Below are 24,726 nucleotides of genomic sequence, written 5' to 3'. Positions count from 1 at the left end.
ACACACTCCCCAAATCATAATCAATTAATAGGTACATAAAAGAAAACCGGACAATACCCTTCAGAATTTGTAGTAACCTCTATAATGGTTAGGGCCTATGGGACAACACCAAGTATGCCACCTCTTCTTGAGTAAGCACCAGAGTTTACAAGGTCAGCCATCATCCAAAAGCACCAGCTGAAGTTCCCAGCTGGGGTAAGCCAGCACGCTTCCTCTGAAATCATCTATTCCCATTTCGGCTACTGAGAGGCTGGCCCCTAAAGTCATTTTTGTTTATGTAACTGCAGACAACAGGGGCTCGAGCCCTAATCGTGCTGTGGCCCAAAGCTGCATAAGTTCCCTCAGCCTGAAGCCCTGCACTACCACAGCTCTCTGGAATTTGGGAGCTTTCCAGCAGTACGTTTGCAGCCCAAGCAACAAACCACAATCAGCTTTTGAGGAGTCTTTTTTATTAAGATAAATCCAGCAAAATTCCTAACAGTGGGTACATACAACCAACCTGCCCTTTTAAAAGAAATGTTTGTATTTCATTTAAAAACATGATTACACTTTTATTTATTTCTTTTTTCAAAACTGACAAAATAAAATTACATTTGGGAAACAACAGATTTCCAGCTCTTAGGTTTTTCATGAAAATAGCTCACCTTCTTTATAAAAGCAACCCACAGAACCACTGGAATGTTTAACACGGTTATTTGTTTTGAGACCTCCCCACTTTAAGAAACCATACAACACATACAAGGGAAAAATTAAAGTCTGAAGTCTGTAAGCATGACTTACACAAAAAGGGACACACTGACAGAAGTCAAAAGCTACCACCACTTATTCTTTCCATGTACCATACAAACTATTACAATCACAAAATTTAAAAACAATGAATTTTTTTGTTTTGTTTTGTTTGTTAGGGATTTAATTCCCAAGTAACCGAGATGAAGATGTTCCATAATTAAATTCATGCTAAAAAAACCTGCATTTATAAAATAGTTGATAAAAATATTCCTCTCTGTTAACAATACAGCATGGAGGTACGGATACCAAATGATGGAGATATAGGGCAGGGTTAACATTACTCGGACTTGGCTTCCTTATCATCAGATGCTTCAGCAGCTGGTGCCTATAAAGGTGTTTGGGAAGAATAGAAATATTATTTGTAATGCTAATCGGATTCCAATCTAACAAGCATCAAAGAGAGACTAGTTTGTTAGCACAGACATGGACAACATTTTGTGTACAGACAAGAATGCACAGCTACTACAGAAAACACCCACACAACACCACGTCAGCTGGTAATTCTAAAAATTGTAACACAGTTGAGTATTAATTAATTGTTGAGTTGACCTTGGAATGTTAAAAGCCTCCAAAGAGGCAGAAGTTTATAATGTATTTTACATTAAGATCAATCATACGCTAGGGAAAGTACCAAGTCCTCATCTCCGTAAGCAGCAGAGTATAGGAATTACACATCAAACCGCGATACTCATGTATTGTCCAAACTCTGGGGAAATTGGTTCTCACCTGTTTTCTATAAAAATGTCTGCTATTATTTTTTTAAGTCAACACATCAAAACTCCAAAGCTTCTATCAAAGATCCTTTGAAGTACATTAGCTCCATATTATTTTTTTAGCAAAGAAGCTCCTGAATTAGTTTTAGAAATGAAAGAATAAACGACCCATTAACTGGATAATGATACCCAACTCATGAACAGAGATCACTGTAAATCAAAAGCAACAGAAAACACAACGGGCTAGTCTGTGCCTACAGGGGCAAAGGGTGCCTGTAGCAAATGTTACTCCTCTACTATCAGCAAGAAATCTGCTAGGAAAAGGCCAGCAGAGGCTGACTGAAGCTTGTAGCTAGTCATAGCTCTCAGGTAAGCAGCTGATACAGTAAAAACATGTAAGAAAGAGGCTTGCAGATCAAGAGAAAAGACCCAAGTTCATTTTGCAGATCTCTTGCTGAATTGTTCTGAGGCAAAGAATTGTTTTAAAGAATTGTGTAAAACTTAAAACCAGATTTCTGGCACAGTACCAACCCACGCTGAGCAGCAGAGGCAATCCAGCAGTCCGGACAGGATATGCAAAGTCAGCTCAGGGCTGGATAGCAATCTTACTGAGCTTCACTGTTCCCCAAATACTCTGCATTGCTCTTGTGCCAACCCCGAGAGGGACACTATGATAGCACAGACCACCTGTGGAAGCACTCTACCACAGAGCAGGAGCAAGTTTGAAGGAGAACACTACTCTTTCAGGCTCTCCCTGGGAGCTGCCCTGTGTAGATACTGCAGTCAGTCTGTCTTTACAGGATGGCAGTGACACACACCACCTTCTCACAAGGAGGCCCAAGCGTTAGCTCCCACAGCTTTATTACCAATACATCTGCGTTTATTCACGTTTACTGTAGCTAAAGTACCTCGTTAGTTTTGGTATCTCCGTTTTCAGAGTGGTTTTCTTCTTTAGCATCCTCTTGTTTAGTTTCATCTTTGCCTTTGGCTCCTTTCTTCCCTTTTGTTGCTGCTTTTTTGTCCTCCTTTTTATCATTTGCTGCCTTTTCTTTCTGTTAAGAATACAGACCGTGATATGGTAAATGCCAGTTTCCACTTCGTACATCTGCAGAAGCACATCCTGAACTCGAAAACCATCTACACAACCTGCTCCTACATACTGAACTTCTATTGACAAAGATGAGATGAAAGTTTCTAAGGAGAAGTGCTTTCTTTCTGTTCTGTCCTGAATGTGCTACTGGGAAGTGCATAATATAAAAGCTGTGGCTGGGGTTAAAAGAATTCCTATTTTAAATAGGCATTCAATTAAATTAGCTAAAAAATGTTAAACTGGCCCATATTTCTGCTGTGCTGCTGAAAGGCGTACCACAGAACAAAAAGAACATGTACAACTAGTGGAAATACCAGAATATTTCAGATGTGCTATTAATGCCTATTTAGAAAACTGTAACAAAGCTATAGTCAAAGGACTTTCCCCCTTCGCTGCCAGAAATATTCCTTACTATAATAAACCACTTGTGTGATAGACAAGTTGGGGGCTCAACAGCATCACTTCAGTAACAACGAGAACTTTGCATTTATTATTTAGGCTCAGTTTCTTATACGTGGACCAGGCTAAATCAAAGCACCACTTGATGCTACAACTTCTGTAGTAACAGTTTTCTATATGGGAAGGTCAGATCCCAACCCCAATACAGTAACAAACATGACTCTCGTTAGTTTTACTTCTGAGGATCTGCCTCTTGCTGCTAATAAGTAAATGCACCAAGCAGACTAGCTTAGCTCCTTGCTTGATTAACCTAGTTCCAACAGAGGAACCATAAATACCTGCAAAATTACTCCTCACAGGTAAGTGAAGATAAACAGATAAATTCTGAAGATATATATCTCTCTCTCCTCTCAGAAGATGGAGTTGTCTCAGTGACTGGAAGTTACAAAAAGTATACTTTCTTACTTCAGCACCTTGCTTATTAATGTATAAAATTAATTCACATTAAAAATGAGCTGCTTGCTAAAGGTAAACCTAGATTCAGAGTATAAGGGGCAAAGTCACCTGATTCTTCAATGATACTGATGCTTAAAAATTCACCAATTCCTATCATAACGCAGAAAATTAAAGACAGGAACTTAGTAGCACTCAAATGGTTGAAGGTTTTTCCTCTCTGACCTCCCACTCCCCAGCCTGACCTTGCTGAGGGGTTTCAGCCCACCTGGGAAACTCTACTATGATACAGTTAGAAGGCCCCTTCTCCTGGGCTGTGCCCACCCTCAACAAACCTCTCCTCCTCTCTGGGGACTGAATTAGCAGTGACATGTAGTGGCTTCTTCCAAGAGATGTGTCACCAGAGGAGGAAAGAGTATGCCTCCACTCACTCTTTCCCCCTCTGCTGGCTGAACAGTCCTCCCAACTTTCAAGAGGCAGGAAAAAGATCACAGTACTGTCAGCAGCCAAGTATTCTGGTACCGCTTGGCAGTAAGGTTATAATTGCACTGCTACTATGGTACTGGTTTGCTCTCTGTCACTAGAACAGACCTCACCAGACCTCTGAAACATACGTAAGTAGTCCACAGTGAAGGGTTCCTCCAGCAGCACCAGCAAGCTCCAAACTCACAAGCCCAGGTGTGTCAGTCACTTGCCCTTCCAATGTAAACCATGAAGGATATTTACAGACTTGGGGTTGTTTGAAGGACGGTATCTTTCCCTTTACCCCATTTGAAAAAGACAAGAAAATATTAATGGAGCTAAAACTGTAATTCTCTGTAGCCCACTCTTCACTGGTAAAGCTCCTCTGAAGAAAGCATTTGAGGAGAATCCACAGAAACTGGCTTCCATGACTGGACTGACCAAAGAGAAAGTGTGTCATAGCAAAGGACTGTGAGCAGGAACCCAGGACCTCTGCTCTATTCTAAGATCTGCGGCTTCTGGGGACAAGCTAGTGGCTATCCTGTTAAGGGATCAAGCCCACTTCCACAACCATGCGAGCCCAGGAAAAAAAATACCCAAGGAGACATTGTTATATTTCAGTTTCCAAGGTTCTTCCATCCTCTCAGCTGGTTTTCCTGAGTGACTTTTCTATACAGATGGCAACATCAATTCAGTAATAAGGTCATGTGTTTTATAAATAAGTGATAAAACTTTTTTCCAGGCTCTATGTTTTCCACTATGTCTAAGTTTAAAAGGTGAAATCTATTCTTACACACAAAGAAACATTCAAAGAATCTGAAAGTTTTAAAGTTAAGCATTTGGGGGAAACAAGAATTAAAGATGCCTGCACAATTCTTATTACATCCCCTTTTGCAGAGATATTGATCCAATATTAGAAGCTCTGGAGATCCAAAAAGGCAACTCAAATATCCTGGTTTCAAACCAGCATCTTAGAAGCAAGAGGACCATACCCTTCCAACAGGGGGGCAATGTGAGGGGCAATGACCAAGGCACCACTCCTGGCAGAACTGAACAGTCTTTGATCCCAGAGGGAGACTGCACCATATAGCTTGCACAGGGAACTGTCAAACAAAGTTCTAACAGTCACCTACAGTCCTTAACTTTTGAATGCATATTTTCACAACTTTTAAGATGCGGTTAACACAGCTTTTGTGTATAAACCCTGAGATGTTTCCATATAACTAAAAAAGCAAACTTGGAAAAAAAAGAAAATACCAACAACATGCATTGTATGCCACTGCACTGACCTCTGCATGGTTCATCAGCAGAGGCAGAACCCAAGACTTTTAGATGCCCAAGCCGCTCTCTGCCACTTGGGCTGGAAGAGCAAACACCAGTGGCAGGGGCCCTCCTCTTCCCTAGGGATGAGCCACTACAGGGAGATGCAATCCAGACTGTGTGCCAGCTGCTTGCTCACACCACAGGAACGCAGAGCAGCAGGGCTCCTAGGTTCCCCTGCCACTCCTGAATGAGATCTAGAAATCCAGCTGCACAACCAAGACATAAATGTGAAAAAACTTGCTCTGCACACCACTGCCATTAAAGAGCTGAGATGCCGGGTCCCCAAAATGACAAGCAGGGTTCTTCTTCTTGTCCATTTCTCCTATCTCTGTTGCTCCACATAGCAGGACTTGGGAGGTAGAATGGTTTTCATCATCTGGAAGTCTACTGTGCCATATGCAATTGCAGGGCCTTTTAAATGTACAGAAAAGAGCTGCAGGTTCCCAGCCTGTCATCCCCCGCATCTCTCACACTTCTGCTTTGCCCATATGACTGTCCAAAACCACAACAGAAAATGTATGATAGGAACAGGTTAAAAAGAACGCTAAAGTTTTGTTGTTGGAATTTTTTTTCCAGCTGCAAAGTCCTCATAAGATCTGAATATTTACAGATAGAAAAAAGCACTGCAAACTGACCACTGGGGAAGTTTGTGACAGGAAGGGGGTACAAAGAAATACTCATGGATTGCAGAACTGTCCCCTTTTGAATTTCAAATTGTAGCTCCAAAACAACAATGAGCTTTAGATTCTTTTTTAAGTATACTGTCAGATATGCCAATATTTTTGACATTTCCAAAATTATCTGGCTTAAGGTAACGGGTATGTAGAACTTTACCCCCAGCAATTAAAATTGTATAAATTGATAACTAACTGACAAGAGTGCGTTTGAATAAAAACATTGTAAGAAACTGTAATTAAAAGCACGATTTTCAATGCCTTCTCTAATTGACCCTCTGTTCTCTATTCAAAGCATTGTTTTCCCAACAATGCACTATATGAAAGTTCAGAATGGCCTTGCAAGGCAAGCAGTAAAGCCTCACCACAACCAATCTGTTCAGTTTACGACATTCCTTCACTAGGAATTGGATAAAATTATCTTTACATCCTTCACATTCTTTCAACTCATGAAATCCAATCTTAAATCTTTAAAGAAAATAATGAAAAAACAAAATGAGCAATTGTGGATCTTTTTTCCCCCCCTATAAACACCTTGAGAACAAGAAGCATAACTTCAGTTCAAGAGATCTCGAGCACTTACCTTAGGTGCTGCTTTTTTGGGCTTTGGCTCCGGTTTAGGCGGAGCAGGTTTCTGTACAAAACACACATAAGAAAGAGTGAGACAAATGCTATATATGTTTTAGTAACACGTTAGTAACTTTCGAAAACTGTTCAAACAGAAAATAATTTAGAGCTGTCTGCTTCATTCTGTAGTATAGAGGAGTAACTGCCAGAGGCAGATCAGTATGCTTCGTTATCCAAATCCACATCTCCTCATGTATGTTACGGTGGCTTTCGTGCAGATGCTGACAGGAGCAGTAAGTGGACCATTACTGTGTCTGGGTGCTACTGTCTGCTGTCAAGGCAAACGCGTGTAAAAAATGAAAGGTATTAACATCTGGACATAATTCTAAGTATGAACACACATCTTAGCTTTCACTAAAATTAAGTACTTTCTTTTTTAAATAGCAACCATTATCCATTTGGCATGTCTAAGATGGCTTAAAAAAGGGCTGGGTGCACTAACCATCTGTAGAAAAGGATGCCAAGAGCCTGTTTAAGGCTGTGGCCTTGGGCTGAACCCTACCGCTTGACACAGATTTACACCCTCTAGGTCTCAGTTTACCCAGCAATTGGGCCCACAAAATCAATGGGCAAATTACAAGTATAGAGCAGGCACTCTATAGAGCTATGAGCAGGAATGTGGATGGAGAAGACCTACAAAGAACAAATGCATCTTGACATCGATATTCCTTGACTCTGGGCGCTCATGCCTCCAGACTGAATGTTAACTAACAAAGATGGTTACACCTCACGTGAAACGTCTAAAAGTAAGACTGTAACATGTTGATACTCATGGACTGGAAACACAGAATAGTAGGAATTTTACTTTTGAACACTGCAATATTCTAACCATGCCTTTCACAGTGCCAGTGGGAAAAAAACACAGTTTCTCTGTAACTGTCCCTTAGAACTTAGCATTCCACGTGATGCAATATTAAGAAAGTAAATAAAGATACTTACAGCGGATAGTCTAGCTGACCTTCTCTTTGGCTGCATAAAGAAAGATGTGTCACTAACATTCAGAAAGCATATAAAGCAGTGCTTTCTCAGAACTGCAACCCAGAATAATAACAAAGCACACTACGTCACGAAGCCCCATACAAAGGGGATTTATGAAATTATGGACATTATGGTGATGATCTCCCAAAAGCACAGCTTAGTTCAATCATTCTCACTCTATGCAGCTGCCCGTTTACCGCAGTGAGGCAGTAAGTGATGAAGTTTCTTTACTTGCAGGTGTCGTGCCATTAAGGCTCTGTCACTGAGCCACTGCCCATAAAGCTGAAGGGGACATGTTCCTGTTCGAGCCAATGGCCTCAGCCCAGCGGAGCTACTGGCTGCAGCCAAGACACCCAGTGCCCACCTCAGGTGACAGGCCAAGGAATGAGCCCGGGCACCCCGAACCCAGGCACAGGGCCCGCGCCCGCACCCACCCTGGGGGAACTTGTAATTTCTGTGGAGCACCACAGAAGTTCTTGGAGGAGCGGGGACGGGCAACCAAAGAAGCAGCTCCTACCTCCTCCTTTGCCTCGCCTTCAGCTGGAGCCTGCAAGGAAAGCCAGAGACTGAGGTGAGAGGGTGGCGCCATCCCCTGCACTCGGCTCCTCAGAGCCCTGAGGGGAACCCAAGGGCCTGAGGGGAACCCCAGCATCCCCCGCAGGGCTAAACCGTCTCCCGGGGGGGCTAAAAACAGGAAGGTCGATGGCGGCGACCGATCGTCTGTGTGTGTGTCTGTGTGTCCCCTCCCGCCTCCCTCAATCTCCTCACGGACTGCAACTCCCACAATGCCCCGGGGCCGCCGGGCCTACGTCAGCACGCCCAGGCGTCCCCGCGTTTAAAAAGTTCCCGCCAAATTACCTGCCATAACAAGGTCGTCGCCAGCCCCGCGCAAGGACAATGCCGGCGGCCTGGCCCACGCCCCCCACGCTATCGCCCGGGGGGCTTCGGCCTGGCCCCGGAGACCCCCGGCCCTGCCGCGGTGGGGCCGGGGGTCTCCGGGGCCAGGCCGAAGCGCCCCGGGCGAGCCGGGCGGGGGGGGACGCGGCGGGTGGGGGCGGCCGCCGGCTCCTCCTTCTCCTCAGCGGCGGGGCGCCGGCAGCGCGGCCCCGCCGAGCCCTGAGGGCCTCAGGGGCGGCCCGTGGGGCCCGGCTGGCAGTGGCGGGGCCGGGCCGGGCGGCGGGGCTGGGGAGCTTGGAGATGGGGGGGGGGGGCGTCGGGGTTGGTAGAGGCGGGGTGGGTGGGTGAGGAAGGAGGGGGGGGTGCGCGGTGGGGCCCGTCGAGCTATAAAGTTACTAATTATGGTGGTGAATCCCTTCCCCGCTTTCCTTCAAGGACAGTTTCAAATTCTGCGCCGCCTAATGGCTCCAAATTACCATTGCACAACCATCTGGTATGACAAGAAGTGGGAGGAAAAAAAAAAAAAAAAAAAAAAAAGGAGAACAAAGGCAAACGCAGGAGAAAGAGGCACCGTTTAGACCCAAATCCTCCCGGGGAATGGCCCGATCCGCCCTAAAATGCTGCCGGAGGTGGCCGGGGGTGCTGGGGCCGTTCGGCGGCGGGGTTTTGGGCGCTGGGCGAGCGGCAGAGCCCTCCGTGCCTAGCGCTGCCTGCCTGTGTTCTCCATAGGGGCAGCAGCAGCACTATGGCTGTTTGTAATCCAGCATGGAGACACTGCTCAGCCTTCTCCTTGCAAACAAAACAGCCCAAAGTGAACTCACAGGCTTCCCCTGCCCGCGCCAAGCGGCCCCGACACACGCCCTAGCCCTCTCCCTCCAGTCCCAGCTCCGCTTTAGGATATCCACAAAAAATTAAAAATGCAAAAACTCCACATAGGCACACACACACGCGCGCGCGCGAAAATTTACAGGTAATTTTGCAAATCGCTGTTTTAATCTCTCCCCTTCGTTCCCCATCTGTCTCCCCTAATCTTTTTTTTTTTTTTTTTTGTACTTACCTTTCTTTTGGGCATAGTTGCACCTTAATAGTTGATTGCAAAATATATAGATAGAGAGAGATATAAAAAATAAACGTAACCACCAAAAAACTGTTTCAACCGTTCTGCCAAATTGCAAAAAAAAAAAAAAAAAAAAAAAAGAGATGTATAAAGGACCAAGAGTTAATTGCAGCACAAACTGAACAAAAAAAAATCCCCCCCTCTTTTATTGCAAACAGTAAAATACACCAACACGCAACCAAACTGCATGAATGGGGAGCGCGAGATGGGCCCAGCCGCCGAGTGACGGCCGCGGTGGCCAATGGGAGCGCGGGCAGCGGCCCGAGAGGCGGGGCGGGGGCGGGGGGCGGGGCGGCGGCCGTAGCGCGAGAGACGCTCGCAGGCGGAGGGACGGCGGCCCTACGCTGTCTGCGCAGCGGAGCCGGCCTAAAGCGCGCGGTGAATACGGCGCCGCCGCCGCGGCGGGGAGGGCGCCGGCAGCGGCCCCAACGCGGCCCGCGGCGGCCGGGCGCGCTGGCGGGCGTGGGGGGTCAGCCTCCGGCCCGCCGCCTCCCCACGCCGCCGCCTCTCCTCAGCGCCTCGGCGCTCTGCCGCCTCCTGCCCCGGCGGCCACGGCTCGCCCCCCGCTCCCCCGCCTGCCTCCCCCTCGTTCCCCCAGAGGCCGGGAAAGAAACTTCCACGAAAGTTACCACAGGCCGCAGGACGACAACATGGCGGCGGCGGCTCCGGCCCTCCCGCCGCGCCCGGCTGCGGGGGGCCGCCATGCCGCGGGGCCCTGAGGCCTGGCGGCACAGGCCGGGCCCGGGGCGGGAGCGGGGAGCGCAGCCGGCCGGCAGCCGCCGCCTCCCGCCTTTGCGGTACCTGTTGGCGGGGCCGTCGCGGCCCCGCGTTAGCCCGGCCGGCGGCCTTTGTGCGGGGGGCCCAGGGCCCTGCGGCGGCCTCTCGGCCCGTTCCGCCTCGGCTGCGGCGGCCGAGAGCGCACCCCAGGCCGGAGCTGGCGTTTGGGGGTAGGCCCTGAGGTGCCAGTCTGGGCCTTCTGCGCGGGGGCAGGAAAACTGGCTCCCTTTTCCATCATAACCGGCTGCAGCCTCTGCCAGACCTTCCACCACCTCTGTTTCTTAGGGGAAAGCACAGGGCATTCACTAATACCGCCTTTAGGACCAAAGCAACTGAGGCTGGAGAAGCAGGAGCTGCCACTGTGAGGTGTGCCTGTTCCTGCCAAAAGCTAGTCACATCTCTAAAAATCTACAATGAAGGAGATTTGGCAGGCTTCATCAGCTCTCAACTGTCCTTAAAACCACCAAGTTTTCCCCAGCATCTAAACAGAACTTCAGTTGTGAATTTAAGAGTTCCTTTGCCCAGTGTCTAGCAGACAGAACAATTAGTAAGCATCGATTTACACTAACATTTTAGATGCTGCATCATTTCACATAATACTACCATAGTCTCCCACAAACTTCCTTCTTCTAGACTAAACAAATTCCCATAGATCTTACAATCTCATAGGCCATGTTTTCTAAACCTTTTATCATTCTTAGGCTGCCTCGGACTCTCTTCAACTTTGCATTCTTCCCTACATCTATATCCAATAATCAGGTTAATTAGGTAACCTGTCTGAGTGGCATTTGCTGAGTTTGCAATAGCATCACCATGTTGGTTCAGATTCTTCTTCTGATCCCCTGTAATCCCCGGATCCCTTTCAGTGCTTCTCCCTGAACAGCTGTTCCCCCTCTTCTTGACAGACTCATGGTGACTTTTTGATTTGTCACTTTTTACATTACCTCATTCTCAAAGTGCTTATATGTCAATAGTTTATTAGCTCCCTGGACTTTGGAATTAAGCCAAGAAGTTTTCTGTCCACAGGTCTGCCTCTCTTCTCCTTCCTCTGGTCAACATAGAGCCATCAAATTACATGATTTTCTCTGTTGATGCGGACCAATTATTCAAAAATGCCTATGACTGGCCTAAGTACCAGGGAGTGCGTTTTGCAGGCACTGCCAACCCCCATGTAACCTCACAGGCAAATACAATTTAGTCTGTCTTTTCTTGCTGCTACCTGTTGCTGTCATCTTCCTGAAAAGGCTGTGTTTAGTAATGGGTGGCTTTATATGAAGGCTGAAGCAAAAACACACAGCTTTTTTGTATGCGCATTTTCCTTTATTTGTTCTCCTTTTCTGTCAGTAATAAGATTTTCTTTTGTTTTGTTCTTACTTCCAATGTGTATAAATAGAACATGCTCCTGCATCAATGGGTTTCTTTCTCTTACTACCTATTAATCATGCCACCATCAAGTTCTCCTGTATTAATCAAGATTTTAAATAATGTTTCCAACAGTTTTCTCCCATCTTCTGAGAACGAAAACTTGTCTGCAACACACTTCAGGAGCTCTTGGTCTTCTTTCAAGAGTCTGTGTCTAACAGCAGAAGTTCTCCATTACCAACAAGGTTTGTGCTTAGTTGCATTTGTCAGTTGCCTTGAGGGTTTTTGCCTGTCTCCTTGCAGTTACTGTTTTGTTCTTTCTGTATTCAGAGAGAAGTCTTTGTACCTTTCTGGAAGAGGAACAGGAATTTGTTGAAGAGTCTGTCAATGTCTGCTCCTGAGCAACTTGCATGACAAGCAATTTGTTTGAAAGCTTGGATCAAAATGCATGCTGCAAATTAAGCACAGATTTAAAATTTGCTACTAATTTTTGCATTATATTTGCTATGCCTTCTTTTTCCCCTGCATATTTTTTCAAATGTTTTGACTTTTCTAAAAATGTTCATTAAACCACAAACTGAACTAAATAATTGTTCGTTAGAAGACCACTTCCCTCTGAACAGACAGGATAAACTGCTGTGAGATACTGTTATGTTGAAAGTATAAATGGCTGCTACTATGCAGACCTCTAGAAAATTACAGACCTGGTTGTAGCCTATGGATATTCTAAACACCCTTCCTTCAGGCCAAGTGAAAAGTGCAATTATATTTAATTTTATATTTAATTCCTTTATGCAATAGTAACTGGAAAGAATAGGAAGTCACCTATCAAATCAATGGGAATGATGACACGTTAGAATGGCATGGACCGATATACCTAATCTGGCACATAGACTGCTGGTACAAAACTAACCAGCTAAACTTTTTTGTTAAATTAGGCCTAGGAGAATAAGTTTATTCTGGAGCATTAGTTTGTACCATGTGACCTTTTTTTTTTTGCCTTTTTGTCAAATGGGTTGGTTTTATTCAGTACAAAAAGACCTAAACCTGAATTTATGATATCATATCACTGGATTACATAGAGAGTAAATCAAAGCAACAAGCCAGAAATCTTTTTGTGCTATTTCTGTGAGAAAACTTCATGCTGAAATTTGAATTCTGCTTCTGCAAGCATCCGTATTCAAACCAGGTTGTTGACTCCAGAGGTAAAAAACATCCAGTCTACAAGCAGAAACATATGACTTCTGTCAAAACAAAACTAGCATTCTGAATATGGCCCACACTAAACTTACAGAACAACGCTCAAATGCTGAGAAACTTTTAGAAAAATGGGAAATTGCAGACAACCTAAGTACAAGAACAAACTTTCAGACTGAAACTGTCACAAGTCAGTTTAGGTTTTTTCCCCTTATCTTTGCAAAACATGGCAAGACTCAGTCAACTCGATGTTGATGCCCCAGTGGTTGGACTCCTGGTTGCTCTGTGTGCATTAACCAGCCATCCCAGAGATCTACATCTCTCCAGCATCCTCCATGGTGCTGTTAACCACAGCTGAAATGTTGGATGGTTTTCAAGATGTTTGCTGGTTCACAATATCTCATATAGATATTCCCACTGTTGCCCAAGTCAGGAATGTCCTGCAGAGGAGGAGAGCCTGTTCCTGATATCAGAGAAGATCTGTAGTACTTGATCAATGTTTTCCTACGTTTTCTTCTTGAACTGAAGCAGATCAAAATATTGCTGAATAAAGTCAAAATATACCAAAGTCACACTTGGGTGACTGACGTCTGGCCTTCCCCAAACAGGCAGTTAGTTAGATAGATGTTGCTTTCCCGTTCCTTTGTGCTAAAATTCACGTAGGCTTTGAACATCAGGAGATTCCTTTCCACCATGGGATCTCAGCAGGCTTGCAGCTCTCACAGTCATGCTGCTCAGACCTCGAGGCATTTCATTCCCTGATTCACTTGTCTCTAATGCGTAAAGACTTGGCCTTACTGGAGGTACAGCGGTTACACCATTCCTCACCACTGCTCTCTCTGGGATCAGAGGGGTGGATGAGGTGCACCCGCGGGTGCTGGTGGCGTGGCTGAAGGCATGGCGAGGCTGCCCTCGCTACCTTGCCGAAGTCTGCTATGACAGCTTCTGTTAGAAGCAAGCAAGCACGACACGGGCTTTGGACACATTCAGCTCTCAGCCGCGCCCCTCTAGCTGTGCAACAGCTCCGTAGTCCCGAGTTCAGGGCAATTAGGGTTCTGTATGTGATCATAGTCATGCCACATATGACAAATAACATTAATACATGCATTGTTCTGTGGCAAAATACTGCAAAACACGTTTTCCTGTGATGTACCTGGCATTTAAAGTGTCCGTTAGCCTTTTTTTATATAACTATTGGGATGAGTGGGTTATTGATCTATAGAAGATGTTTGTGCTTGGTTAATTTTATAGTTTGTCCTGGGTAATTTTATGGTTTGTCCTGGGTAAAAATTGATTTATGTGTCAAATTCAGTATTGACTGCAATGAAACATTTAGTGTTTAATTTAATCTGGGAACATGAGGGTGTTAACTCTGTTGGTTGTCTTAGGATTCTCATTGAGGCCGTTTTCTTTTCCTCATCTTTACTTTGGTAAAGCCTTTGGCTTAGCTACAGCTTCCTGCCTAGTCCCCGACAGTAAAGGGGTTGACTGCAAGCACCAAAATAAACGTGGACTTTTATTACACACAAAATACAGATAAGAAGACATTTCAGTCCATCGCAGTCAGACAAGCTGACCGTCAACAGCAAATTTGTATTATCATTATTTCTCTTCTCCAGTTTTGGTTCTTTATGTGAAGATGTACTTTGGAAAAGCAGTCAAATCTAAGACTACTACTAAAATGAAGCCAGAAAAAGCACAAAAGCAAAAGCAGTAGTTTCATCAGCTGATCAGTTGCCAATGCTGTCTTTTATTTGCCTTTTACCTCACAATTCTCACACAGCATGCACTGCTCTACAGGTTTCTTAACGCATAATGACTACCATTAATGGTACAATTATCTTTCTCTCAAAAAATACAAGGTTATGGTAGCGCAGGTGAGAGGAGAAAGGCTAGTCTGAAGGGTGGCAGGAGTCATGCATGTGGGCGAAGTGTTGCCAGTGCCTGACCTTGCATGAAGCACTGAATGGAAGCCTGTCCCCAAAACTGCCTGGAATTATGCTCAGGAGCAGGGTCTGAGGGATATGCCTTTACTGCAAGATGACACAGTGGCAAAAAATGCAAATTTCATACTGAGATATGTAAATAATATAATAGGCAAAACAAGAATGACGTCCAGGGAGCTACAGGCAGGATTCATCTATGCAAAAGCAGATGCTTACGTTTGAGTTCAGTGGCTGGACTCCCTCTACAGCTGGCAGAGCAAAGCAGGCACCTTTGGCGTCTGGCACACCCCACTGTAGGACAGACGTTCAGCCTGGCATAATAAACCAGAAAATACATTTCCTCGCCTAACACAAGGGAGATTATTAACAGGTTTGGTGACTTCTCAACATAGAAATAAGTGGAAAAGTCCACTACCCTCATGACACAGGGTTAACTCCAGCTAACTTAGTAGAGATGATGAAGACGAGGGAGGCAGCAAGGGCAGAAAACACAACTGCAATGGGAAATGTCCAGTGCCATGATGTAGACCACATAGCTGCTAACATCTGAGGGTGAGAGGTTAGACACTGTTAGTGACTTTTTATGGAGCAGCTGGCCAGGGAAGCCATGAAGGGAGAAGCTACTCTTGATTTGGTTGAAGGCAGAGAACAGGACCTAACTAAGCAGTCTTTGAATCAGTGACCATTATGGATTTAAGGGTCACCACTCTGATCAGAGCAACAAAAACCAAAGAAATCCCCTGTTCTTGATTTTGGAAAGGGGAACTCTGTAAAGTGAGGATTCCTGAAAAAGGCTGAAGGGGGTAGCTAAAAGAGTAAAAGGCTTTTATGCAGCATGGAGGCTACTGAAAGACATCACATTGGAAGCTCTGGCCAAATGCATATCACCTGTCAAAAAAACATGTGAGAGAATCAAGCGTGGCTAAAAAAACAGCTAAAAAATAAAACACAGCTAAAAGACGGGACATGGGAGGCTCTCAGAAGCAAGATGACATCCTTCAAAAAGTTGAACTTGTGCTCTGATGTGGAAAACAAAAAAGATCATAAACAAGCAAAATGCAAAAACAGTTGTGTAAAAATCAGAGTTTGACACATAACTTGCAAAAAGATCTAAAAAGCATAATAAGTAATTTTTCAGTCTTGTCAGGAGCAGGAAGCCAGAGAGACATTTCCTAGTACCAGTCTGCTGTTGAGGTGTAAAATGAATATGCAGAAAAGACAATATTGGAGCAGAAAGCCCAAATGAAGTTTTTGCATCTGCACTTATTGTGGAGGAGGCTGGGGAAGTTCCCAGACAGGAACTCACAAGTTTGCCTGAGGATCTGTCTTGTACCGAAGCATTGGTAAGGGTTAGAATAAATCAACAAAGCAAATAATAACAAACTAACCATTGCCAGATGGTCCTTACCGCCGCAGAAGTGTGTAAGCCTTCCTTTAAAGCTGCTTCCACACACACTGCCTTAGGAGATGGCTGATGCCACCAGCTTTTAAAATCTGATCCTGGGGAGTCTCAGCACCCGAGAGGGTTCTGACTAAGTAAAGACGGCAAAATTTTACAAAGCCGCGCTACCTTTAGCACTTTTTTTTTTTGTAACAGGTCTTTCCAACAGCCATTTGAAGGTGCCCAGAACACAGGATGGAACGGGGAGAGCAAGCCTGTGAGCCGAAGCTGACTTGGTCCTGGAAAACCCCAAGACCTCTGCAACTGTGAATGCAAGGGCTATCTCCAAGTATGTAAAAACTTCAAACAGCAGCATGGCAGGCATCATGTACTGATTTGCAGCTCTACTTCCCCTTCTTTCAGCTTGCTGTGAGCTCACAGCAAGCAAGAGCTGCAGGTTACTTGCTGGACAGGCTCAGAGAAGGCAGGATTTAGTGTTCAGAAGACAAAAATGTGTTCTGTCCAGCCCGAGTCCTGAGTAGGAGCCAGAGACCAGGCAAGGGTGTTGGCTTCTGGATTGTATCTTCTGCCTTTCAGGGCAGCAATCCTCTGTGAACGCCCAGTTGAACAAACTGGCCTAAAACAGCGTTAAAAGTGCAACTATTCCTGTTATTCTGGCTGAAATCCTGGTTTCTGCAGTGTTCCCTTCCATGTAGTTCCCTCGGGTACTTCAGGGTAATGAAGTGCACTTGAGGAGGGTGCACAGGGCTTGTCCGAGCCAGGGCTGGGTGGTGGCTCGGAGCCATACGATGGGTGGCCAGCCTGGGGCCCGAGGAAAGGGAGATCCGAAATGCTAAGCTGGGAGTTGTGCATGGCCAGCCCGTCTGGGTGGAAGTCAGCAGAGGGACGGGAAGGTGTCAAGGGCAAGGAACGGGGACAATCCCACACTGTCTGCTGTAGCTGAGCCCTGTAAGGCTGCCGTAATGGTTTTGCAGCCGGGGCGGCTGCACAGGCAGCACAGGCAGCCGGGGCAGGACCTGCGGTGTGGCCACTGCCGGCCAGAGCTGGGCCACCTAGGCCCTGGCAGGGGCACAGCCTCGCACTGCCCATGCGAATGGGTTGCTGCAGTGGGAATGCAGAACCCCCAGCCCTTGGACCAGTTGGCACCTCTGGCTTCACTTGGTTGGGATGTGGAGGTTTTTTTATGTGTAAGATGTAGTCTGCCGAAAATGCTGGAAAGGGCAGTCCAGCCCTTGTCTTGAGTAAAGCTTGGCTCAGTTGTGCAGATCAGCCCTGGCAGGTAGTGGGGTGCAGCAGGAACACACCTGGGCAGTGGAATGGCCAGTGAGGAGGACCCACACATGCTTCCCAGCTGCTGCAGCGCCCTGTGCGTGGCCCTGGAGTGATCCTCCCTGCTTGGCTTCAGCCCAGTGCCCCCCGAGGAGCCCACCGACGGCGGGTGGGTGGCAGCGTGGTGCCTGCTGCAGGCAGAGCCTCGCTGGGAGCTGCTGCTGCTCCCCCAAAGGACAGCTCAGCGTTCACAGAACCCCGGGCAACTTCGGCGCTGTACCTGCTGAGCTGTCAGACCCATATCACGTTATTACAGAAATTAAAATCACCCATTCTGCCTTTAGTTGTGAGCTGAGAGTCAAACTGCGGGTCAGGGTCTGCATCCCCCGCGCACCGGCCGCTCCTCCGGCATAAGCCCTGCTCGCTTTCGCCCCAAGCAAAATCCAGACTTGACAAAGGGGTCGGCAAACGCAGGGGGGGCTGCTGGATGCTCCTGCAAACTTCAGGCTCACCGCAGGCTCCCCAGCGAAGCGCCGGTCCTTCGCTCTGCCCTCCTCCTCCTCCTCCTCCCACGCCCGGGGAGCCGGGCTGGGCCCTGCGCCGGTGGCCCCGCAGCGCCAGCAGGGGGCGCCCCTCGGCAGGCAGCGGCGGCGCCGGGCGGGCTGGCGGGGCGCTGCCCTCGGCCCGTCGGGCGGGGGGCCGCGGGGGCTGGGGGGGCTGCACCCGGGGGCCAGGCCAGCGGCGTGGGGTTCAGCGCCGGCCCTGCCCCGGGCACAGCAGCCCCACGGGCTGGGCGAGAGCGGCTGGGGGGGCTGCCCGGCGGGACAGGGCCGGGGGCGCGGGTGGCACCCGCCAAACGCAGCCGGCAGCGTGCCCGGGCGGCCACGGCGGCCACCGGCATCCCGGCTTGTGCCAGCACCGGCGTGGCCAGCGGCAGCGGCGCAGCGCCCGTCCCCTGCGCCCGGCACTGGGGGGGCCCCGCGAACGCGGGGTTCAGGGCTGGGCCCCCGCTACAGGACAGACCCCGAGGGGCTGCAGCGTGTCCAGGGACGGGCACGGAGCTGGGGAAGGGGCTGCGGCACCGGCTGGGGGGGCTGGGGGGGCTCAGCCTGGAGAAACGGGGCTCGGGGGGGCCCCATCGCTCTGCGGCTGCCTGAGGGGGCTGGAGCCGGGGGGTCGGTCTCTTCCCCCAGGGAACCAGCGACAGGACAAGAGGGAACGGCCCCAGGCTGTGCCAGGGGAGGGTCAGGGGGGATCTCAGGAGAAATTCCTTCGCGGAAAGGGTGGCCGGGCAGGGGGACAGGCTGCCCAGGGACCCGGTGCTGGCACCGTCCCCGGGGGGGCTCAAAACCCCCGCAGGCGCGGTGCTTGGGGACACGGTTCAGCGGTGGGCTTGGCAGCGCTGGGTTAGGGGCTGGGCTGGGTGGCCTTAAAGGTCTTTTCCAACCTACATGATTTTGTGATTCTATTATTCTCTGCTTTCCTTTAATGTTCTTAGTGGTAATTCTGAGCATTGCATGCAGTACCGATGGACACTGCACAAACTAGCAGCAGTTCAAGCATTAATCCTGGAGTAGGTGTTGGTTTATGTTGTGGTTTATGTCATACAGGTACGCAGCTCTGGATTGTGAGGGACTTTAGCATAACTCCAGTAGTTCCATCAGAGGTAATCAACAGGTGAAAAGCAGTAACAGGGTACCATGTTGTGTGCACTGTGGATTTCTTCCTTATGTAACCAACTGCTATGTGTCTTGCACAATTAGATATAAAAACAAGGAAACCCGGCCTTGCTCTGCTTCCAGATGAGAAGGAGGAGGAGAAGCAGATCTCCTGGTATTCCCCACCCCCTTGCACGGACATGTTGGAGCAGGGGAGTGGAGTTTCCACCCACCATAAATCAGCAGTGCACTGGCACAGGCTGTAGCAGGACATGGCTCTTGCAGAGCACGGGTGAAGTCAGAAGACAGGCTCTGAGTCTGGCTCCAATATTGCAAGCTCGGTAGGCTGGGATTGGAGATGAAGAATAGGTTCCTTACTTCCCATTGAGAGTGCTGAGCAGACATCTCTTACCAATAGCACGTTCCTCCATTTCGGGAGTTCAGACAGATCCAGATCATCTTCTCTAGCAATAGTGCAAGTGCAATCAGGGAATGAAACCTGGCACGGTCTCACATTACTAGCCAAATATTTGCAGTTGAATTCTGGATGTATTTCTCTCTGTGCTTACAAAGAAGCCGTGGAGCATTTGGAGCACATGTGCTTCCTGACCTTTTGTACAAGAGGGATTTTGTAGTTTATTACTGTAATATCTTTCATTGTGAGATTCTACTACCTTTTTTTCTTTTTTTTTTTTTTTTTAATGGCTTAATTTGCCAGTACTCCAAAGCCCTTGTTCTTGTGTGTGGTTTCAGAAAAAAGCGAGTAGATCTTTGCCATTACTGGCAAAATTTTTATCTGAAATCCCCAGATTTCACCCCAGGGTAGCCAGTCCATTGGGTTCCCTGTTGGGAATCGCTTACGCTCCTGCTGCCACTGAAGTCAGTGCCAGTGCTGCCACTTGCTCAATATTGCTGCTTCACAATATATAAAATAATGTAAACCAAAATGCAACTGTTCAGTTTTCCTTTGAGTGACAGTAATAAAAGATGCATCCTGTCAAGACAGCCTTGTACAAACACACCTTACAGCAAGTGCACAAGGGAATTGAGGCAACAACAATCATCGCTGAGTATTATATACATACTATTTTGTTGGCTGCACAAGAACAGGAGATTTTCCTCTTAGAGGCATTAGATCAATTTGTTAATTTTGTTTGAGGTTTTGGTCTACCTTGAGAAGGATAATTAAACACTTCACAACTGTTTAATAGTGAAAACAAAAATAACACCACGGATTTTACATGAGTAGCCTGGGAATAGAAAACATCGTGCTTTTCTGCCAATAGAACAGAAAATTTACTATTATGAGTCAAGCAAACCTAGTTGTTTCAATAATACCCAATTCATGTATTGCTTTTAACTTAATAAATCTTCTTTCATGAAGACAAAATGCCTTCTAAAGTGCACTTTTGAGAGTAATGATTATATCAGGATTTTTAGTAGGCAGAAAGACAACATGCAGCTCACTCCAGAAGAATTTCAGCTCCGAGGAGCTGAAGCGTGTTACAAGGAGGAGAGGCGAGCTGGCCAGAGAGCGGGCAGCCAGCCAGCAGAGTGACAAGTGAGCCCAAAGTTCAAATAAACCTATCTGTCCTGTTCTCTGCCTGCATTTTTTCATTCTTTCTGATATGCTGCGGTTTCTACCTCTACTGTTCCTTGCCATGACTTGGATCACAGACTGGCACGTAGCATGGTGCTTTGGAGGAAATGGGAATTACCAGTGCATTTCTCAAGCAGCTGTGAAGGGGGTTGTACAAACACATCTGAAGAAACATTCCTTGAAGAATTTTAATCTCCTGGACTTAACTCGGTTTGTTTTAAAGAGATTAAAAAGTACACCATTTATTTTTATTAAATCTCAAAACTCCCTGAACTAGGGAATTTTTATTGTGTCCTATCATCCTAAATAAATTTTGGTTTATTGCTTTTTCAAAATGTACATAAATCTTGTAACAGTCTCAAAGGTTCAGGTGTCACAAATAACATCAAAAGTAGCTATGTCATCCTCAAAATAGTTCTTTCCTCCTGCTGTTGGCAAATTAGTAAAATTAATACAGGTGACTTCATTCAATAGACTTCAACAGGTATTGTGTTGTTTTTTTTTTTTTTTAAATCCTTTCTGCAGTTAGAAAAAACACCTGAGAATTTGAGACAGGAAGGCTTAATTTGTTTGGAAAAATAATTTCAGAAATACCTCCCCCCTTTTTGCCAAAGGCAGAACAAACATCTTCCTTTCATCTTTGCTTGTAGGTGGTAAACTTTCAGCTTGCAATGTTTATCACTGTAAGTATTTTTTATCTTCTGTGAAGGTGCTATCAGAATGGATAACAGAATACATAGAAGGTAATATTTGGAGTACCACAGGCAAGTGGAAGACAGGTGCTGAATATAAATTTCCCTAAATAACGTGTCACCCTGGCTGTAGCAATTAAGTACTCTTTGAGGTCTTATCTAGTGTTCTAATTAGCACGAGTGATGACATAGCATGCCTGGAATGGCGGTGTCCCTGTGGGCCTTGGGCACGGCGCCGCGGCTCTGCTGGGGCCAAGCGGGCATGAAGGCCCTGGCACAGCCAGGCGTGGGGCTGCAGAGGGGCCCGGCCCACAGTACCTGTGCTGGCATGTGCTTTTTTTATGCTTTATTTCTGTGGAAGATACTTTATGATAATTATGGGAAGGCAAAGAACTCGACTGGGTGCCTTTTGGCTGTAACTTTCAGGCTGCAATAAATTTTAAAAGGGAATTCTCAATTCTAAATAGCATTGCGCTGTAACATCTGCCCATCGCAGGCTTCCGTCGCCGCGCCACGCGAGGGCCCGGGGGCCGGCGGCCGGGCTCCCCCGGGCAGGGTGCTGCCCCCCGCGGGCTCCTGGGCGGCCCGCTCCTCCCCGGCTGGGCGGCCGTGAGGGGAGGGGGCGGCCGCTGCCATGGCGGGCCCGCGGCCCGGCCTGCCCTGCCGCCCCGCTCCTTGCCCCTTCCCTCAGGCGGCGGCCCCGCGGCGCCTCAGCGGGACTTCCCGCCGCTATGGCGCGGCGCCCCCTCCCCCGCATGTCTCGCGTGGTTCGTCGAGAACTTGCCTCGCCCCTTTCTTTCTTCATTTTTTTTTTTTAAACCGTTTTTCCCTCTTCCGGGCCAGGCGGCAGTGACTGCTGGGCGCGCAGCCCAGTGAGCGCGGCGAGGCGGGGCGAGGCCTCCCGCGCCTCCCCGCTCCCGCCCTCCCGCCCCAGCCCAGCCGCGCCGCGCCGCGCTGCCCGCACACACCCACCCGCCCGGCTCCGCACGCCGCCGCCTCGCTCCCAGCATGGTCATCAAGGTCTACATCGCCTCCTCCTCCGGCTCCACGGCGGTAAGGGGCGCCCCGGGAAAGTTGGGCCGGCGGGGCTGGGGGCCGGCGGCGGGCTCCCCGCGGCTCCCCTGGGCTCCCCGCGCCCGGGGGGCGGCGGCCTCCGGCCGGGCAGCGTGAGGAGAGGCTGGGGCAGCCGCGCCTCGCCCCCCGCGGCGGACCGGGAGAAGCGTCCAGCTCTTGTCGGGAGATGGCGTGCGCGGCAGCTGGCCGTCCAGAAGAAAATGCCATTGAAAATGCCATTCGCTTCATGATTTCGCAGCTTGTTCCGTGAGTTGGGTGCGCTGCGCCCACGGCTCTGGCGGGGCCGGGTGGGTGGCACGCAGCGCGCCCCTCGTCCTGCGCCGGGAAGGCGAAGCCCGCGGTGCTGCTGTGCATTTTTTGTTTGGTTTTTTTTTGGTGTGTTTTATTTTAGTTGTCGTTCCTGAAGTTCATTTCTAAAACGGTTTTTCTGAGTTGATTCCCCTTACATCGTATCGTTCGTTAATGGTGGCAGGCGTGTGTGGCTACCGGGTAGCCGCAGTTCGTGGCCGTGTGGGCATACTGGGTTTCGCTTTTTATGGCCCCAGCGCGTTGTAGGCAGAACTCGGTCAGAAGACTGTATTTTTCAAAAGGAAAATAAATAAAAATGTTGCGGGTTCGTGCCTAGGTTCAGATGTAGCTCAGAGCAGTGGTGTCCTCAAGATCATCTGATTTCTGCTTGATCTGTTGGAAAGATGCTCTGGGTCTAAAATCCAGGGGATTCACACCTGATATGAATGTGCTGGAGAGATACAAAATGCCAGAGACTTAGAAAATGCCAGCTATTGCAGTTAATGATCGGTGACTTTTACTAGATAGTCTAGTAGATAAAGAGACTAAGCAGTGGCTCTGTGATGACCTTTCAAGTCACTTTTTAGGCTGTGTACTTCAGGTGCAGATTCCCAAAGTTTCAGAGGACAGTGATGTACAGAAGACAAAAAAAGCCCTCACTGAATTCTCCTTCTCCGGTTGAGTGCAGTCTCAGATCTGTGGTCTTCGGCAGATAAAGCACCACCTTGGTAAGCTTTGCCATTGATGGCTGTGATGCTGTAACCCCTCGTTTAGCTCTAATGATAGAAGCTGAGCCCTGTAGCTGTGGAGTGCAGATGGCACGGGAGTGTGTGCCTTGGGTGTCCCTGCTGTTGCTCTCTTCCCGTCTCATTTTTGTTAATCTTGATGTCAATGCTGACATTGACGTGCTGATGCTGATGGTGAAAAGGAGATGATTGTCTGGTGCTGATCTGGAAAGTCTCTTGAAATCTGGAGTAGTTCATCCATGAGAGTGGTCCAGAGGTTCTGCTGGGTTTATACAAAATGATCGTCTGGAAGGAAAGAAGCGGTCATTAGCAAATTGTAAAAGTAATTCTTTCTAGTACAGCTGTTAATAGGTTTCAAGTTGACTGATTCAGTTGCTATAGGTTTTTATCAGTGACCTCTTAATGGCAGTTATTGATTTCTGTCTGTGTGGTGATACTAAGCTCCAGGCGTGCAACCACTGATCTGAATCCTGGCTGTGTTTTCCTGTTTTTAATTATTAGCTTAGTGGTTTCTGCGATGCTATCTCATCCTTGTGTAGATTGTACGTGTTACAAGGCTTGACTCCGACTTACTGCTGCCTTTTAGCTCCGTTGTGCATCCTTGACTGTGGAATTTGGATATGGTGTTGGTATAGCCTGTTTTTGTGGAATTTGAGTGTACCATGCACATAATTGCCAGTTTTATGATGTGTGTGTGTGTGTATATATATATGTGTGTCTCTCTCACTATATAGACACACTCATGCCTGTGTTTAAAGTTGGTGTAGCTCAAGTAATCTTGTGGTAATGAGCAGAACTTGCACATTCTCAGTTTACTGAGTTCATCAAGGGTGTTTCTGTTGGCAGGGATCAGCCAAGTACCTCACCAGGTGGCTGTTTTCTTTCTAGCCTAAGAATTTTAATGGATGTTTCAACCTAAAGTAAGACAGAGAGGCACCTATCTGGAGGGAAATGTGCTCGATGGGAACAAGTCATTTTTGTGGGTCATAAGATGTTGGTGAGACAGGCTTTGCTTGGAGGACCAGCGGAGCCTTTCCGGGTGCTGCATTTGAAATAACCCACTCTAAGAATGGAAAATCCACATCAGAGGAGGTTGCTACAGAGGGATGGAACAGTCTCAAAGCTGTTCCCAGGAAAGTAACTGAACTGGCTGACATCAGCCCTGTAAGGGCTCTCAATCCTGCTAAGTTGGC

The 24,726-nt window shown here is 47.7% G+C and overlaps 2 protein-coding genes and 1 long non-coding RNA gene across 3 annotated transcripts in view; 2 read left to right on the top strand and 1 right to left on the bottom strand.

Annotated features, from left to right (window-relative positions):
- Nucleotides 1-427: 427 nt before the first annotated feature.
- On the bottom strand, nucleotides 428-9,803 carry HMGN5 (high mobility group nucleosome binding domain 5). The gene is made up of 6 exons (XM_005440989.3): nucleotides 9,463-9,803; nucleotides 8,026-8,055; nucleotides 7,470-7,499; nucleotides 6,487-6,537; nucleotides 2,411-2,554; nucleotides 428-1,114 (listed from the first exon to the last, which is right to left on the bottom strand). Exons 1-6 carry the CDS (start codon nucleotides 9,475-9,477, stop codon nucleotides 1,067-1,069), a joined length of 318 nt encoding a protein of 105 aa, XP_005441046.1. The 5' UTR covers nucleotides 9,478-9,803; the 3' UTR covers nucleotides 428-1,066.
- A 689-nt stretch (nucleotides 9,804-10,492) lies between these two features.
- On the top strand, nucleotides 10,493-12,387 carry LOC129737416 (uncharacterized). The gene is made up of 3 exons (XR_008735247.1): nucleotides 10,493-10,846; nucleotides 11,797-11,906; nucleotides 11,992-12,387. It is a non-coding gene; the product is annotated as an uncharacterized LOC129737416 (long non-coding RNA).
- A 9,926-nt stretch (nucleotides 12,388-22,313) lies between these two features.
- Nucleotides 22,314-24,726, top strand: part of SH3BGRL (SH3 domain binding glutamate rich protein like) — a 37,654-nt gene continuing 35,241 nt past the window's right edge. Inside the window, exon 1 of the mRNA XM_055727150.1 lies at nucleotides 22,314-22,478. Within this exon, the coding sequence (XP_055583125.1) occupies nucleotides 22,434-22,478 (45 nt within the window). The 5' untranslated portion in view covers nucleotides 22,314-22,433. The remainder of the gene's footprint in view (nucleotides 22,479-24,726) is intronic.

Source organism: Falco cherrug, chromosome 15 (genome assembly GCF_023634085.1).
Source record: "Falco cherrug isolate bFalChe1 chromosome 15, bFalChe1.pri, whole genome shotgun sequence".
Lineage (NCBI taxonomy): Eukaryota > Metazoa > Chordata > Aves > Falconiformes > Falconidae > Falco > Falco cherrug.
The sequence above is the reverse complement of the archived record's forward strand: the minus strand, read 5'-3'. Positions and strand labels throughout refer to the sequence as shown.

What these genes read in the sequence shown, in the direction of transcription:
- HMGN5 (XM_005440989.3), bottom strand. An exon ending in GGTCAGCTAGACTATCCGCT is followed by an intron (nt 6,538 to 7,469) that starts GTAAGTATCTTT and finishes TGTTTTGTACAG; the next exon opens with AAACCTGCTCCGCCTAAACC. An exon ending in GAGATACCAAAACTAACGAG is followed by an intron (nt 1,115 to 2,410) that starts GTACTTTAGCTA and finishes ACACCTTTATAG; the next exon opens with GCACCAGCTGCTGAAGCATC.